The sequence below is a fragment of the Neofelis nebulosa genome, chromosome 2 (genome assembly GCF_028018385.1).
Source record: "Neofelis nebulosa isolate mNeoNeb1 chromosome 2, mNeoNeb1.pri, whole genome shotgun sequence".
In the NCBI taxonomy this organism is placed as follows: Eukaryota; Metazoa; Chordata; class Mammalia; order Carnivora; family Felidae; genus Neofelis; species Neofelis nebulosa.
Genome location: NC_080783.1, coordinates 44,061,221 through 44,080,237, shown reverse-complemented (window position 1 = coordinate 44,080,237; position 19,017 = coordinate 44,061,221). Strand labels below are relative to the sequence as shown.

General features: G+C 32.3%; 1 protein-coding gene across 4 annotated transcripts in view; it reads left to right on the top strand.

Moving 5' to 3' along the window:
- The window catches only part of GLS (glutaminase), an 83,740-nt gene that overhangs the window by 42,556 nt on the left and 22,167 nt on the right, over window positions 1-19,017 (top strand). For 2 of the 4 annotated variants that reach the window (XM_058711040.1, XM_058711065.1), the window contains 4 exons: window positions 370-420; window positions 3,350-3,526; window positions 5,517-5,648; window positions 8,979-9,071. In XM_058711040.1, coding sequence (XP_058567023.1) covers window positions 370-420; window positions 3,350-3,526; window positions 5,517-5,648; window positions 8,979-9,071 — 453 coding nt within the window. Of the gene's footprint in view, window positions 1-369; window positions 421-3,349; window positions 3,527-5,516; window positions 5,649-8,978; window positions 9,072-10,067; window positions 12,727-19,017 lie in introns of those variants that run through there. The other 2 variants (XM_058711050.1, XM_058711056.1) reach the window with 2 other exon arrangements.

Here is a 19,017-nt window from a genome sequence, read left to right as displayed (position 1 = left end):
CAGTATTCAGATATTTTACTAATTACATTGATGCAAGCTTTTCTTAAGGATTAGCCCATTTTTCTGAAAGTGTGATGCCAGACTATTATTGATTACATTTGGTTTTTAAATTTTAAGTGGGTGGTCCAGTAACTTGCTTTATGAATTATGAATCAGTTTATCATTGTTAAACTAGTATCTAGAAATCTGTATGTAATGTAGTTTTGCTTTATTGTTCATGTAAAAAGGGTTGTAAGCCTTTTTATAGGTTATATGCTATTTTGTTATCAGTTAATACGAGACATTTGTATCCATTTTAAATTTAGTCTTTATGTGTCTCTTACTTATGTGCATATATTCTTGTTTTTAATTGCCTTTCTATTTTTTCAGTGTTTTCCAGAAGGCACAGACATGGTTGGTATATTAGACTTCTATTTCCAGGTAATTTACTTCAACTCTATGAGTTGTGTATATAAATGGATGTGTCACCTTTTGCAGAGTATAGATGTCTCTGAAATCATGGCTCTAGATTAAGATAAAATATATTTACCACTCCCCTTCTAAAAAGAGTCCTCATGAAAGGCATTCTCATGTTTTTTTCCTCCTAAAAATCATGCCTTAGAATGTAATAAGGAATGTTTTTTACTTTGTTTAAGAAGTATCAAAAATGGTATATAATTCCAGAAATTGGTTTGTCCTTATTAAAAACTAAGCTGATTTCTTAGCTTTTAAGTTTTGTTTTGAGGATTTGTTTGTTTCTTCATTGGAGGGTTCATATTCAGCATTTTATTTTATTTTATTTATTTTTTTTATTTAAAAAAAATTTTTTTTTTTTAACGTTTATTTATTTTTGAGACAGAGAGAGACAGAGCATGAACGGGGGAGGGTCAGAGAGAGGGAGACACAGAATCCGAAACAGGCTCCAGGCTCTGAGCTGTCAGCACAGAGCCCGACGCGGGGCTCGAACTCACGGACCGTGAGATCATGACCCGAGCCGAAGTCGGCCGCTCGACCGCTCGACCGACTGAGCCACCCAGGCGCCCCTATATTCAGCATTTTAAAGTAGCAGTTTCTCAGTTGGTTTAATTCATTTCTGCAAAGTCATATGATGCTTTTTTGGTTTGTTTTTTAATGTTTATTTTCGAGAGAGAGCATGAGGAGAGGAGGAGCAGAGAGAGGGAAACACACAGAATCTGAAGCAGGCTCCAGGCTCTGAACTGTCAGCACAGAGCCTGACGTGGGGCTCAAACTCACGAACTGTGAGGTCATGACCTGAGCCGAAGTCTGCCACCCAACCGATTGAGCCACCCAGGCACCCCTGTGGTGTTTTTTTTTTCTAACTTAGTATAGTTTCTCCACATTCCTGAGTGGGCCACTCACATAATCTGCTGTGATTATAGAACTCAGTTTTAGAGAGCCTTCCCTGATAACTCTCTTTTCTCCCTGTATTTTCAGTTCAGTTCATTCCTACAGATTTAATACCATCGGTGCTAATATCAGTGGGCTGTAATATCAAGCTAAATAGTAAATTACTTATTATTGATTTCTAGTTAATCTTACTTTTGCCTTTCTTTACTTTTTAAGGTGCTTTAATTTCACTTTTGTAGTAATGTTAAAAAATATGTAAGGGGGGTTGATAACGTAGATTTTGATGACAGTTTGTCACCTGCCAACGTGAAGAACTGTGAATTGAGAATCCAGACTATCAGTATAAAATCAAGGTCTAATCTGGCCATTTTTTAGCCATGTGACATAACTTCAGTAACTTAGACCTAATTTCATTATGTGTAGCATATGCTTAACCTAACTGTCTGCATTATCTTGAAGATAACATGAAATGATATGTGTCAAATTCCTTTGAAGCTGTAAGGTGTTCTATGAAATAATAGTGTCATTTACTTTTATTTCTTCCATACGTTAATGTTTGTTTTCCTTCTATATATACACTTTAGCTGTTATAGCCTAGGTGCTACTAACCTACTATGAAATTTCTGCACTTCAGGGTAAAAATCAAGAGAAAGCCGTAGAATAGAAGCCTTACTTTTTTGGAGAAGGGCTGCATGTAATTGAACATCTGATCAGGGTATCAGAAAAGTACTGTTAAATTGGGATTTGTCAAATTTGGTATATATATCATCTTATGACAGACAAAATTCCAGTTAATACTAAGTATAAGTTAGGAAATGATCATTGGAGTTTAAATTTTAACTTCTTTTAGAAAGCATTTCATGATTACATCTACATAAGTCTTTGCTATCTGGGTCAGTATAGTGACTAGGTTCTGTAGTTTTGGAGAAATAAGGAAGAGGTTTTAATATAAACAAGCAAAAGTGAAAGTCAGTGAAAAAGTGGCTCCCAGCCAGTTTCCTAATGCACTGTAGCTAATAAGTTTTCCTTCTTGCTCTTTCCAAACCCCTTTGTCTCTTGTGGAATCTTGAAAAATTAGTAAGGAAAGATTGGAAGTTGGTAACTCAGCCTTTTCTTCCTGCTCCCCCTTCCCATCTTCTTTCTCATCTACTTCCTCCCCCACCTCCCCATACACACCCTGCCCCCTAGTTTGGATTGCTGTTAATGAAAAGTAAAATGGAGCTTATTTATTATTTCTGTTTTATGGATAAGTTTGGGTTTGCTGTGGTAAACTTATTTCCATTATTTTGATTATTTTTAAATAAGTACTATACTCTGCCTGGACTTTGCTTTTATTTATTCAGTATATTCTGTCCAGCACCCATAGTCAATATCAAATAAATATTTAAATATTAATAAGTGGTTTAAAAGTTGGTATTTTGACTTAGGCACTCAGAGTATCCAGGCTAGTGCTATCTTGGTTTCCATTCCTTAATTTTTTGCATGTTACTACATAGGAATGCTGAGCTTTGTTATAGTGAAAATGTCAGTCATTTTAGCATCTTTTTTTCCTAAAGTAGCAATTTCTAATGTAAATGCTATCTATCATAATACTAATGTATGTTGCTTTGTGTTAAAAATATATCATGGCTCCTTTTCCTTTCAATTTAAAAATAATTATGTTTGTGTATCCTACAGAAAGCATTAATATTTAAGCAACTTTGAATATCACTTGGGACCATTATAGATCTTAATGCTTGGGGGCTGGCTCTTCCTATCCTGGTTTTGCCATTATAAAAGACTCGATAACTGGGCAAATCAGGATAAACCTTAAAGGGGCTTGAAATTTGTTCAAATTTAAATCTTTGGAATGTTATCAAGTTATATTAAAATAATCCCCTTGAAGGAAAGATTTCAGATCTGTATGAACTACCAGATGAAATATATTTTCTTAGAAGTCAGTTGTAGTACAGAAAATAATGTCAACCTAAATTTTCAGAATTCAGTTTTTTCTTCCTTCTAGCTATGCTCCATTGAAGTAACTTGTGAATCAGCCAGTGTGATGGCTGCAACACTGGCTAATGGTGGTTTCTGTCCAATTACTGGTGAGAGAGTACTGAGCCCTGAAGCAGTTCGAAATACACTGAGTTTGATGCATTCCTGTGGCATGTATGATTTCTCCGGGCAGTTTGCTTTCCATGTAAGTAATTGTTTAATCTTAATTTTCTACTGCAAGAAACTAGTCTGGACTAGTTCTTTTAAAAATACAGTTTGAACTTTGGTTCTAAACCTGCACATTAATTTTTGAGAGAGAGACTTGTTTTTAAGGTTAATTTGTTACAGACTTGTTAAGGAATAGAGTTAAGCAGGCTACCCGATATTCTTAAGAACTTGGAGTTTAATTTATAAAACCTCATCACTTCTACTTGTAAGGCATTCCAGTGTGCAAGGTTAGTACAGACTTTCTCTACTATTTCTTATTAATATAACTAAGCCTTATGGTGATTACATACTTCAAAAGCTCCTTAAGTTCAGAAGGAGCGCATAATTGGGATGTTTAACACCTTTGGTTATAATCATAGATATTTTAAAGCACTTAAAGTATATTAAGTTAACAAAAATATACTCTTGAAGCTCTCTTGTGCATTTTTGAACATTTGTGTACACCTGTGAAATATGGACTTTCTTACCTCATTCTGCTTATGTCAAGATATAATGCCCTACAGATTTTTTTTATTTGAAAATTTTAGAACAGAAAACTAGATGCATTTAATGTTACCCACTACTCAACTTCAATAGTTGTTAGTACCTGACCAGTTTATCTTTATTTCCAATTCTTGTCATGTAGTTGAGTGTGTAATTCTAAATGATAAGGACTTTTAGAAAACAAACGAACAAACATAGCACCATTATTATATTTGAAAAAAAAATTTTCATTTTTAATATCAAAATATTTAGTGTTCAGATTATCTGGATTGTCTTGTAAATTACTATTTTGTGGTTTATTTAACCTGGGATGCAAATAAGGGTCATGTGTTAATGATCGGTTATATCTTCCTTTATTATTACTTTTTAAATGTATGTTCTCTTCCTTGACCTCTCTTTCTTTCTTGTTATTTTTAGTTGAAAGAACTGGGTAATTTATCCTGTACAGTTTTTCAGTCTAGATTTTCTTTATTACATCCATACCATTGTCCCTTGTATCTTGTATTGCTGGGAAATTGGTTTATCCCATTTAGGTTAATTTTTAATTTTTTTTTTCCTTAGTATTGTGCAAGATTACTTCTAGCAATAGGTATTCAGTATATGAATGTTAGTAAGCCATTAGTGAATACTGCCCTGATGATACGAATTTTGTCTTTTTATCACAGTTACTGTCAAGTGTTACATAATGTGAACTTAAGTGTTTTGAAGAGGATTAATTTGAATTACTTGTGATCTTATCTCCTCAGAGAATTCTCAGACAGTATACCACAGAAAATCTTCTAAGAAGATACAATTTCTCATGTTGTTTTAGTCATAAAATATTTTTTGAAAATAACTTTTCATACTTTAATACATGTTTATTATAGAATTAGCAAATCTAGTCCAGTAGTGCCTGGGTGGCTCAGTCAGTTAAGTATCCAACTCTTGATTTTGGTTCAGGTCATGATCTTGTGGTTCATGGGTTTGAGCTCTGCATCAGCATGCTTGGGATTCTCTTTCCCTCTCTGTCTCTCTCTCTGTTTGTCTTTCTCTCTGTCCGTCTCTCTCTCTGCCCCTCCTACATGCTTGTGTGCACTCTCTAATAAACTTCAAAAAAAAAAAAAATATATATATATATATACACACAATCCAATATATTGTATTCAATATATACTAATACATACACACACACACACACACACACAATCCAAAAGAATAAAATAAAAACATTCATAGCTCCACAATTTAGATGTAATCTACCTTAATCCTTAAAAGTGTATCTTTTCAAATGTTTTCTGTATTTAAATACATCTCAACTGTTTTATAAGTGTTTTCTCACTTACTGTATTATAAACATATTAATAGTTATCTACAACACTTGTAATGTTAGAATTCTGTGTATACGTATACCATAATTTCTAAACCAATTCCCTTATTGTTGGACATAATTTTCCTTATTTTAAAATGTTAATAAGAATATCCTTTTTTTTTCAAATTATTTTCAGGTTGGTCTTCCTGCAAAATCTGGAGTTGCTGGGGGCATTCTTTTAGTTGTCCCTAATGTCATGGGCATGATGTGCTGGTCTCCTCCTCTGGACAAGATGGGCAACAGTGTTAAGGGAATTCACTTCTGTCATGTAAGCATATTTTCTTAATGAAAATAATGATCATATAAGTGCAACCATCCAATGATTTGATTTTTAAAATTTTAATTCTAGTATAGTTAGTATACAATGATGTGTTAGTTTCAGGTGTACAATATAGTCTTTCAGTTCTTCTATACATTACTCAGTGTTCATCATGATAAATGATTCTTAATCCTTTTCACTTATTTCACCCATCACCCCACCCATCTCTCCTCTTTGGAACCACCAGTTTGTTCTCTGTTGTTAAGAGTCTACTTTTTGGTTTATCTCTCTGCTCCCCTTTGTTTTGTTTCTTAAATTCCACATGAGTGAAATCACATGGTATTTGTCTTTCTCTGATTGGCTTACTTCGCTTAGCATTATACTCCAGATCCACCCATGTTGTGGCAAATGGCAAGATTTCATTCTTTTTTATGGCTGAGTAGTATTCCATTGTATTTACCTACACCACTTCTTTATCTGTTGATGGACGCTTGGGCTGTTTCCATAGTTTGGTTATTGTAAATAACGCTTCAATAAATATAGGGTAGGGGTCCATATATCCCTTCAAATTAGTGTTTTCGTATTCTTTGCATAAATAGCTGGTAGTATGTTTTCTGAATCATAGGGTAGTTCTATTTCTAAATTTTTTTTTTTTTAACTTTTTAAGGAAACTCCATACTGTTTTCCATAGTGGCTGCACCAGTTTGCATTCCTACCAACAGTGCATGAAGGTTCCTTTTTCTCCATATCCTCACCAACACTTGTTTCTTGAGTTTTTGATTTCAGACATTCTGATGAGTGTGAAGTGATACCTCATTGTGATTTTTGATTTGCATTACCCTGATGATGAGTGATGTTGAACATCTTTTCATGTGTCTGTTGATCATCTGCATGTCTTCTTTAGAGAAGTGTCTTTTCATGTCTTCTGCCCATTTTTCAATCTGATTATTTGCTGTTTAGGTGTTGAGTTGTATCAGTTCTTTATATATTTTGGATACTAATTCTTTATCAGATATGTCATTTGCAAATATCTTCCCCCATTCAGCAGTTTGTTTTTTTTTTAGTTTGGTTGATTGTTTCCTTTGCTGTGCAGAAGCTCTTTATTTTGATGTAGTCCCAATACTTTTTTCTTTTCTTTTCTTTTCTTTTTTTTTTTTTTTTTTTGCTTTGTTTCCTTTGCCTCAGGAGACATATCTAGAAAAATGTTGCTACAGCCAATGTCAGATATTACTGCCTGTGATCCCTTCTAGGATTTTTATGGTTTCAGGTCTCATATTTAGGCCCATAATCCATTTTGAGTTGATATTTGTGTATGGTGTAAGAAAGTGGTCTAGTTTCATTCTTTTGCATGTGGCTGTCCAGTTCTCCCAGCACCATTTGTCTAGTTTTACCAGCACTATGTTTTTAAACCATTGCATATTCTTGCCTCCTTTGTCGAAGATTAATTGACCATATAATTGTGGGTTTGTTTCTGGGTTTTCTATTCTGTTCCATTGATTTATGTGTCTGTTTTTGTGCTAGTACTGTAATGTTCTGATAACTACAGCTTTGTAATATAACTTGAAGTCTAGAATTGTGATAACCTCTGGTTTTGTCTTTTTTGAGATCACTTTAGCTATTGTGAGTCATTGTGACTTTATAAAAATTTTAGGGTTGTTCTAGTTCTGTGAAAAATGCTTTTAGTATTTTGATAGAGATTGCATTAAATCTGTAGATTGCTTTGGATAGTATAGACATTTTGATAATATTTGTTCTTATAATCCATGAGCATGGAATATCTTTCCATTTCTTTGTGTTACCTTCAATTTCTTTCGTCAGTGTTTCAGAGTACATATCTTTCACCTCTTTGGTTAAGTTTATTCTTAGGTATTTTATTATTTTTGGTGCAGTTGTAAAGGATTTTTTTCTTAATTTCTGTCTGGGGTTTCATTATTAGTTTCATTAAATGCAGTGGATTTCTGTGTATTGATTTTTTATTGTGACTTTACTGAATTCATTTATCAGTTCAAGTAGTTTTTTGGTGTCGTCTTTAGGGTTTTCCTGTATAGAGTAACATGTCATCTGCAGATAGTGAAAGTGTTACTTCTTTCTTACCAATTTGAAAGGCTTTTATTTCTTTTGTTGTTTGATTGCTGTAGCTAGGACTTCAGTACTATTTTGAATTATAAGTGGTGAGAGTGGACATCTTGTTCCTGACCTTAGGGGAAAAGCTCTGAAGTTTTTCCCCATTGAGTATGATGTTAGCTGTGGATTTTTCATATTATGGCTTTTATTATGTTGAGGTATGTTCCCTCTAAACCTGCTTTGTTGAGGGTTTTTATCATGAGTGGATGTTGTATGATAATCATGTAAGTGGAACCATCCAGTGATTCTGATTTTTGAATCATTTCAGTAGTTTATTGATTGTTGGCATTCTGCCTACCTGTCTGCAAGTTACTAGGCTAGCCATGGCAGTACTTATAAAGGATCTTTAAATTGCTTCTATCAGCTCCCATAATACTCATGCCCATAGGAAATTACATTTGTTTGATGCTGATATTTTAATTGTCATGGTTGTATATAGTTTTCAGTTTCCAAAAAACCTCAACAAAAGTTATTAAACTTGGAAAGGTTTAAATTTAAATCCCAACATAAATTAAGATTATTATTGTTTATTATATCATCATTAATCTGTATGTTTGAATATCTTTATCCATAAACTATCTTGAAAAGTCTTTTTTTTTTTTTTTTTGAGGACATAAGCACTACAAAATAAAATTGTTTCTAGATTAGTTCAGTATTTTATATAGTTACCCAAGTCTTGCTAATATTTCAGCTTCCAGTTTTATGTGCAATTTACTACTTTGTAGACTCTGTATTAAGTACTATAATTTTTCTGCAAACTTTCTCAGTTAAAATTATTTATTTTTCAGTTTTTTATATTTTGCAAAAGCTATAGAATGACATTGGATGCTTATGGATTATAATAGATTGTGACCAGAATGTTTGTTCATATTTTTGTGGTGCTTTATGGTTATTTGCTAGAATAGTTCTTTCATATGACCTGTTACTAAAGGCCCATTTTATAGGAAATGAAAGAAACAATTTGAGTGGTTTAGCCCTAGCTAGTAAGCCCTAGCTAGTAAGCATTGTTCTCAATGCTTACTCCATGTTCTCATTCTGATTTTATCCATGTTCTCATTCTGATTTTGGTTCTCTTCGTGATACATGCTGCTTTTTGCAGTGGTATTTTCCATGAGATAGTAAGTTAAGTTGGACAATATTAGTGTGATTTGTTGCAATATGAAAAAAATAGCCAGTGAATAGCCAGTTTCTTATTCCTGTCCTGTTTATTTACAGGATCTTGTTTCTCTCTGTAATTTCCATAACTATGATAATTTGAGACACTTTGCAAAAAAACTTGATCCTCGAAGAGAAGGTGGTGATCAAAGGGTAAGCAAAATTCATATTTAGATTATTATGTAATATTTTTCTAAAAGAAAGAAAATGATATTCACCTGTTTGAATAGAACTTAGTTTGTTAGTGTCCTCATATATTTGCTAATCACGAATTGAGTATACATAAGTTATTGACATTTTCATCCTGGACTCAGGAGTATATAAATAATAATTATTGCTGTTTTATTTAAATTTAAACTGGTTAACCTGGCAGCAAGGTTTTCCACCTACCCACCCATTTTTCTGCTATTTTAAGCAATATTTTAAAGAATTGATTCTGTTAAAAAAAAAAAAGAAGAACTGATTCTGTTCAAAAAAACACTTTGGAAAGTGCTACATGCTGTAAAAAGAAAGCCTTGTTTTACTCTTAATCATTTGTCAGTAGTAGTCTTGAAGTTTATTTTGGCATGGATGGATATGTAAATAGGAAAGGGATTATAGTATTAGTGAAAGACCTTACAAAGCCTCATGATTTTTATTGGCCACTATAGATGAATAATTTTTTTATAAAAAGTGTTTAATGCAGAGTTCTTGATACTCTTAAAGTAATACTTGTTTATTATCATTGTTTGGCTTCATATTATTGCACATACATACTTCTCTTAGTGCTAATATTTAAGAGTCAGGACTTAAATTTCAGGAACAAGATTTTTTGTCTTCATAGTTGTTCACTGGACCAAGGACTTGTTTTGAATTTTAATTAAATTCCTTTGCATCCCATCTAGAAAATGTTTATAGTAAATACCTAATTAGACTTGAAGCTGATATGAAGCACTTATAAGTAGAAAATATTTTTAATGCATACTAAGTAAATTTTCCTATTGTTAGTTCCAATCAAATAACTTATAATATGTGAGAATTATGCAAAGCTAACAGAATAGAAACTGCCATGGGTGTCAACATGAGTAACATGGAACAAAACATCAAATGGTGGTGGGTGAAAATGTTAACAGATCTTAATAACATTCATTGAAAAATACCGTTTTATAGCTTGGACCTTTCTTCACTCAAGTGCACTAATAAATTATGTATGTTGCTTGAACAACTAGCATTCCTTTGGACCATTGGACTATGAAAGTCTCCAACAAGAACTTGCTTTAAAAGAGACAGTATGGAAAAAAGTGTCACCTGAGTCAAATGAGGACATCTCTACAACTGTAGTATATAGAATGGAAAGTCTGGGAGAGAAAAGCTAAAGAAATGGGTTCTAGTTTCAGAATGTTCTTCATTTACTCTTTCAACCATCTTTAGCTTTTTTGCATACTATAAATATTTATTTGAGTTTTTTGTGTTTTCAACCTTGGGTGCTGGAGCCATAAAGCTTTTTTTTCCTTTTAATCTTTGTATAAAGATAATAGATTAAAAAGTGGATTTGTTGGTCTTTAAAAAAGTATTTATACATAAGTAAAGCAAATTTGCTTTATTTTTAAAGACGCAAAAAGGAAAAAATTCCTTTAAATTTTTTCATGGTGTAATTAAAATTTTAACTTAATCTCCATTTTAAAATGGTAACAGAAATGTCATTTTTGGTTCTAAAACCCACACATTGAACTCATAAGTTTCATTGCATTTTGTTTTTTCTTTCCCAGTTTTAAAACTGACATGATGTCTGTAGGGGCAATAGAAAGTCATCTCTATCCTAAATACAATGAAAAGGCAAAATTAATGAATCCCAAATTACTTAATACAGTGATAGATTATAAAATCAGCTTAAGTTTATATTTTATGCCATTTTTAGTGATAAATTTGCTTTAAATTTTAAAAATTCATTTTAAATTTTATCAAACACTTTAAAATATAAATCATGTCTTTGCTTTTTTACTTTGCAACTTCTCTGTGTTCTGTCAAAATTGTCATGTACAGGAGTGTCTTATGTTACTAAAACATTCCAGCCAAAGAATTTCAGAAGTAGGATAATGACATATTTCACTGTTAAAAAGCTATAATGGTTACTCAGAAGGAGCAACAGTGAGTGTCTTCAAGTGAAATGTTTACCTGAACAATTTTATTTTCGTATTATTCACGTTACTTTTTCTATGTTATATTTAAGTGTGAATGGTGAATCTTGGGTTTTAGTTTTTAATATTTTTATTATCGTAATAATTCCACAAATGCTAATGAATCTTTTATGATAAATTATAATAACATCTCATAGAGTTTGTTTTATTTGAACTCTAATTTTAGAGTACTTAGGAAATGAATTCAGTCTGATAGTAGTAAGTATGCTACTAAAATGTGTTAGATCTGAATCCTTTTGTTTGGTTATAAAAATGCAATATTGAGAATCAAAACTTGTTTTTAAAAGAAGGACTATTTTGGATAATTTACAATGTTTAAAGTCTGTCTTGGCAAAGTGATTGTAAAATTCTGTAGGACCTATTCACACTTCTTCCTTCTTCCAAATAACTCTTCAGTTTTCCCCACAATTCCCCATAGCCACAAGGTGTTTTTTGTTTTGTTTCGTTTTATTCATTTTTAAAGTTGTAGATTTTGGAGGGGCAGAGGCGGGGTCTGGGGTCTAGAAGGAGACTTGGTAGTTTTTTAGTGTCATGGCATATGTGGTAGGTCACATCTGTAAAAGTAACTCTAGTAAAAAAGATCTCACTGAGTAATTTCGATACTAGCGCAATTATAGATACAGAAAACCTGATCAAATGATGTCTCAAGCTTGGGAACTGTGATATTAGAAAAAGAAGTTCCCTTCCAAAGGTGTTGGTCAAAAGCTTTTTGGGCTAACTTATATATTTAAATAATTATGTGTTACGTTTTGGAAGATTTACCAAGGAGTTTATTGTTACTTAAATATTTCTCTAATGCACAAATGCAAATCTAAGTGGATACTTCTACTTTGGCCATTTACGGGGGCGGATGGTAGGGGGGAGTGGTTTTTTTTGAAAGCCTCACCTCTGAAACAACTTTAAACAGTATCATTTGTATTATTAGTTCCACCAAAGCCATTTGCAGTTTGGGGAACTGAATGTCTTAATTGATAGATTGGAAAAAAAGGCTTTATTTTTTTCCCTGTGCTCTAAATTGTTATGTTTTACTATTTCATTTGGAGATTGGTTTTACTTTATAAAATGAAAATTCAATTTTTCCTATTGTGTCCTATGTATAGATTTCAAAATTATGTTGTTAATTTGTAGCTGACTGTATTGTAGCTAATCTTATTAAGGATGAGCATCCAGAAATTTTTGTAGGAAGGTATATAAATGGAAGAAGAGGGAAGATACTGTGAATAGGCCCCTAAACTTTACTTTAAAAAAAAAAGAAAATCTTTGCCAGATTTAAGAACATTCTTTAAATTGACTCCTTCAGTATTTTTAATACCTTTTCAAATAAAGTTCTTGAAAAGTACCCAGTATTGTGGATTTAATGTTTCATGCCATTACTGATTCTTGATATTCAAGCATTTAGAAGTTAGCACATTTGTTTTTCTTTTTTTTTCATTATTAACATTTCGTTTGAAATGCATATCCTTCCTGAAATACTTTATTTTTAGCATAAATGTTGTGCATTTTATCTTAGTGTTTGGATTAAAACATTTGTGTTATTTAGCTTTCTTTTATTTGCTTTGTATATTTAATAATGTACCTTTTATTTTCCAGTATGCCTTTTTGTATTGTACAATAAATTTATTTTAAGCTGATTTTATTGTTTTTTTTTTTTTATGAAAGCAACTCTAGCATTTTAAGTACAACAAATAGTTGGAATTTTAACTTCAAAATAGTAAATCTTTATGAAGATACTATTAAAATGCTTTAGATTTTTACTTCTGAGGCTATTGTGAAGACATACTAGAAATACTCTCCAAAGGGCTTCATTTGATTTTTTTTTTTTTTTAACAAAGTATAGAGTCGGTGGGCTTTTTGAGGGAGAGTACATTTAACAACTTAAAAAAGAAAAAAATCTACCCTATTTGCTGGTTTCCTGGTTCAGCTTTCTGAGGAAGAGTATCGCTGGTGTTACTCACTGTGTCACTGTTTTATACGTTGTGTAGGGTAGGAAAACATTGCTGAATCAGATGAAGAGTATCGTAATATTACTTTAGAATTGTGAATCACAGTAGAATTTATATTAAATGGAATAAGTATACTACAGAAATTCACCTTATTTACTTTTTAAGGAATTTAGTCTTCAGAAGGAACTTTATATTTCCACAGCATAGTCCAAAGTCTAATGAGGCTCCATGCATTGTCAGACATAAACAGTACAGTTGACTCCTAACACAGGTTTGAACTGCATGGCTCCACTTATGTAACTTAGTAAATTATAGTACAGTACTATAATTTATTTTATCTTCCTTATGATTTTCTTAATAACATTTTCTTTTCTCCAGCTTACTATGTAACATACAAAATGTTTTACTGAACTGTTTATGTTCTTGGTAAGGCTTCTCGTCAGCATCAGTTATTAGTAGTTAAATTTGGGGGGGAGTCAAAAGTTCTATGCAGATTTTCAACCACATGGGGGCCAGTATTCCTAAGCCCTCCCACATTGTTTAAGGTCAGCTTTACTTTAAGTTTAAATTTTACTGTTTGATCAGATACATCATTTGTATCCAGAGAAGTCGTCCCAAATATATTGTAGACTTTTAAAACTATTTGAAGGGGAAATACCATTTTTTATAGGATTTTGTATTTATCTAAATGGGATTTTTTTTTTTTATAAAGTTCTTTTGGGACTAGGAAATAAGTTCATGTGTCATGATATATTCAGTATGTAATTGATTTATGATTGCTTACTTTTAAAGACACACTTGGATTTTTTTTTGCTTTTAATCCATTTGAAGCAAAGGGAGAGGTGGCTCAGCTTGGTCGTCTTGGCCTGACAGTGTCAAGTTTTGTAGGCATGTATGTATGTGAGAAGAAACACTGATGTATACTGATATGTCAGTCTATACCCTGATAATTTATATACATGTGTGTGTTATATACATATGTGTTTGTGAGTATATCTGTCTATCCAGATAGACATTTTTGCTGTCCCAGAATTTATAAAATATAACATGTTTTACTTACTCAGTTTGACTCTGAAGATTTGTGGTTTCTTTTGTTGTGCCCATTCACTACCTGCACTGTCAGGGTAAGAGAGTAACAATATTGGAGAACTTCATAAAAGGGAAAGCAAGAATATCAAATTTCATATGGAAATTGACTTTAAAGCAGTCTCCAAAGTTTATTAAATGGGAGGATTATATTCAACTTAAATAATGTACTTCTCATTTTGAACAGTTTATGGAATAGTTTTATTCCAAAAATTGTACATAATTATTAAGAATGTGTTTTACTATTCATTTTGTGGAAATTTTGGTTTTTAACCAATCTTGAAAATGCTAGAATGTAATTTAAAGAAAAAAGTAACATAATTTCTGCTCAATTCCTTTACTGCTTTATATTAAATGCAGTATTTACATTGTATGATAACACCAAAACCAAACATTAGAGATACAGCCACCGCCTGGGTGGCTCAGTTGGTTAAGTGTCTGACTTTGGCACAGGTCATGATCTCACAGCCCATGGGTTCAAGCCCCACGTCCGGCTCTGTGCTAACAGCTCAGATCCTGGAGCCTGCTTCAGATTCTGTGTCTCCCTCTCTCTCTGCGCCTCCCCCGTTCATGCTCTGTCTCACTTTCTCTCAAAAATAAACATTTTAAAAAAGGCGAAAATAAACAGGAAGATATATTCAAGTGTATCAAGTTCGACTACTTTTTTCTTTTATCTCAAATTATAACATACTTAAAACATTTGTTTCTTACACTACATAGAAATGGAAGGAATTTAGTTGGACTAGGAGACGTTCTCTTATCCTTCTTCTCCCTTCTCCTGCCAAAGTAGTTTATTGAAGTGAATACCACACAGACTTGAAGAAATTTAGAGTTATAGTCTGTTTTAGTTTAGTTTTTAAAACTAAATTATAAGCATCTAGAACAAAAGTTATCCAACATAAAACATTTGGCAAACTTGATGTTTTTTAGACTCCTTAACTTCTTAAATAGTAATAGAAAAGGTACTTATTTTTTAGATGTTTAGACTGATCATAAATCGTTATTTTTAATGAAATGATTCTCTTGTACTGTGGTTTTAAAATGTTCTTTATTATTTTATATTTTGATATATGAAAGGTTATTAATTTTAAGGTTGACTTTTAGTTTACCATATGTTTTGTAGATTATAGATCCACTTTAGTGATTTTTATACGTTGCACCTGTAGAGACTTTTAAGATGTGCAAAATGTGTAAAGCCTATGTTGATTAAATTTTTATTATGGCTTTCCAGTCAATTACATTCACCTTTAACTGAAATGAATAAGATGTAAATTAGCATTTGAGTGCATTACTTTTTTTTGGTGGTGTCTGTGGTAGTTTTTGGTAAATTCCAAATCTTTTTTATTGAGAACTGTTATGTATTAAGTAAACTTAAAAAAGTTATGATTCTTGGTGCCAAATGCTGTGATGAGCCTCAGGATACAGACTCCTAGGAAAGAGGAATGAGATGACACTTTTGGGCAGTTGATCTCATAACACCATTGTTAGACCTTGAACTCTAAATCTCAGTTACTATCAGAAATACTTTAGTTAAATCTCGATGAAGAACAACTTGGCTTGCTTATTTATTTATTTATTTAATTTATTTATATGTATTTTCAGAGAGAGCGTGAGCAGAGGAGGGTCAGAGAGAGAGAATCCGAGCCAGACAAAGGGCTTGATCTCACAAACCGTGAGATTATGTATGTATGACCTGAGCTGAAATCAGAAGTGGGACACTTAACCCCCTGAGCCACCCAGGCACCCCATGGTATATTTATTCTTAAGCCAAATTTTATTTATTTATTTATTTATTTTAATTTTTTTTTTCAACGTTTTTTATTTATTTTTGGGACAGAGAGAGACAGAGCATGAACGGGGGAGGGGCAGAGAGAGAGGGAGACACAGAATCGGAAACAGGCTCCAGGCTCCGAGCCATCAGCCCAGAGCCTGACGCGGGGCTCGAACTCACGGACCGTGAGATCGTGACCTGGCTGAAGTTGGACGCTTAACCGACTGCGCCATCCAGGCGCCCCTTAAGCCAAATTTTAATACCTGAGGACATGAGTCTTCTGGACATAGTATTATTAAAAATAATGATTTTTTTCATTAAGTATTTACCTTGCTGAAATACCTCAGATGATTGAAATTATCTATCTGGAAGGCCTAGGTTTTATTTTTTTTAATGTTTATTTTTGAGAGAAGCACACGTGTGCACGTGAGCAGGGGAGGGGCAGAGAGAGAGGGAGATCTAGGATCTGAAGTGGGCTCTGTGCTCAGAGCAGAGAGCCCAATGAGGTGCTCAAACTCCCGGAACTCACCTCGAGATCATGACCTGAGCCGAAGTTGGATGCTTAACCCACCGAGCCACCCAAGCAGGCGCCCCAGAAGGCTTAGCTTTTAAAAGGAAGTGTTCTTACCTGAAATAGTTTTAGATTTGTTTCCATATTACACGTCTGGCAATTTTTGTTTATATAATGAAAATCTCTCTGGTCAGTTCCACTTGGAACCCTCACGATTTTAGTTCATATTCTGTAAACAGCTAAAGAATTTGTTTTATTTTTAAAACATAGCTCAACCTTTCTAGGTCTTTGTTCTTTCATTTACCATAATCTTATAATTTATTAGAATCCCATAATTGAGATTGAAAGCTATTCTTAGAGTTTATGTGGTGCAAACTCCCGCTTCAGCCAACCTCCTTTCCAGGTTTCTTACCACCTTGCTTCCTCAGTTAACACATGTACAATATTTTTTTCTCTTTTTTGATGGAATTGTTCTATTGTGTGTTTTGTTACATCTTTTGTTTGTTGGTTATTTGTGATGAAAAGCATAATTGTCAGTAGTTAATACAACTCTTAAGTTATTTGGCAAACATTGTTACATCAATGTTTAGTAAAAACTACTTTATTGTATTTCTCTAGTAAAGAGTCTTATGCCACAACTTATAAAGACTGGAAAAATTAAGAAGTGAATGCTACAATTATACAGTAGTTCTAAAAATAAGAAATTGTCCTGGAACCTTTGAAAGAAAGTATAGGAAAAATGTGACTGGAAAAATAAATGTTGCGCCATTTGCTTTTAAAATAAATTCCTTTGGAGTTAGGTTAAATATTGAAAGTAAAAAGGTTAAAAAAACAAAAGGCTATTGGACTTCTAAAGAAATGTTTTCTAAAAGAAAAAAAATTTTTTTTCAAGTCAGCTTTTCCCAGCATATACTATGCAAAATATCTACCTTCCTTTGTTTTTATTTTGCATATTTGGATCTCTAGGTGGCTTCAGAACAAGAGTTTATTACTCTATCATGTATGTTGTCCTTAGTACCAATCTCCATTTCATAGTTCTGGGATTTATTTTTTATTTATGAAGGAAATTTATATTGCTGTTCTTGAGAAGTGTTACTTTTTAAACGCCTTTGTTGACTTAGAAATGTTACAACTTAAATATTGTTATTCCAAAAAAACAGTACGGGTTTCTTCTCAAAATTTAAGCTTGCCTATTATATAGCTCTTTTCCCCATAAGTTTATATAGATGAGAAGCTGAACTTTAGGATACTGGCTCTTACTCAGTATAAACTCTGTTTTCACATTGTACTTATTAAAATTAGAATGATGCTGAAATATTAGCATCAATTATGCTAGTATAACTATTCACATTTGGATCATTCCATTGTAAAATTCAAATTGAAATCTTCAGCCTTTTGTTCATCTTTTCTTTATAATTACTAGTTTTCATTATTTTGTATGTGCCTTTCACAAATCATCACTAAGGAACAATTACAGATTATCCTTTGAGGGGATAATATAATACTTGTCTTGACTTTGTTTCATTAGATGAGATTAATTGTGTTGTGTAAAACCATGGTATAAATTATTGACTCCATCCATACTTTGTTGTTTTGTTCTTTCTCACAGTCACTCATGATTAAAGATCCTAATTGAAAAATTCAGACTATGTTAATTTCAAGTATTCTTTCTTTTTCCAACTTTTCCAATAATAACTCATTTTTGGCTGAAAATGAGGTAACTTAAAAAATATATGAAAGTTACTCATAAAATGTGTTTTCATTTTCAAGCCTTTGTATTGCTGATATGTTCATTTCCAAGTCTTAATATTGTTGACATTTACCATTCTAGAGTTATTTTCTTTAAAAAGTTAAAAAAACATAAGTGTTAATTCAGACTTTTTTCATTATAATAAGTTTATTGTTAATCATTATTTTACCTTCAGCTTTGAATACATGTGTCTGTGGGTCTAGGTCTGCACAAGAGTTATAATATAAATAAAGGAATGAATTAAATAATATTGTTTCTACTTTGAATTAAAATGAATGCTACGTTTTTTACACAATGAAACTTTATTAACATCTCTTGATGAAATTACAGAACAAGTGATTTTGTTAAAATTCTCTGGTGACTAATAGTATTAACCCTTTTTAATCATACCAATAAAATATTCCTGCCTTAATGTCTCTTCTTTTTACCTGAAAGAGAAGTTTTAGAGAATGGTTTTAAGGAGGTGGGAAGTAGAATTTAACTTTCTATTTACCCATTTGTGAAGTGTTTCAGCTAAAACATGCTATTACAACAAAACTTAGAGTATGTATGTTTTTTTTTTCACCTGAAGGAGAAACAGAGAAAGAAAACTAGTTTGCTGTGTTTTTTAGCCAAGTAATAAAAACTTGAGAAGCTTTAATTTTTATTTTGTCTCTGTTGTGCCAATTTTATTTTACATCCACCATATATGTCTGCCACAGAATCAGCACTGCTGTTGATTTGGTATCCCTTACATGTTGGGCTTTGTTATGTAATGGTCTCATGTATTAGTGCATTTACCTTATATTTAGGGGCTCTGGAGAGAGGGCTGTTGCTATGTTTGCATAGTGTGTTTTGTAGTTTTTGTTTTGCAAAAATTCC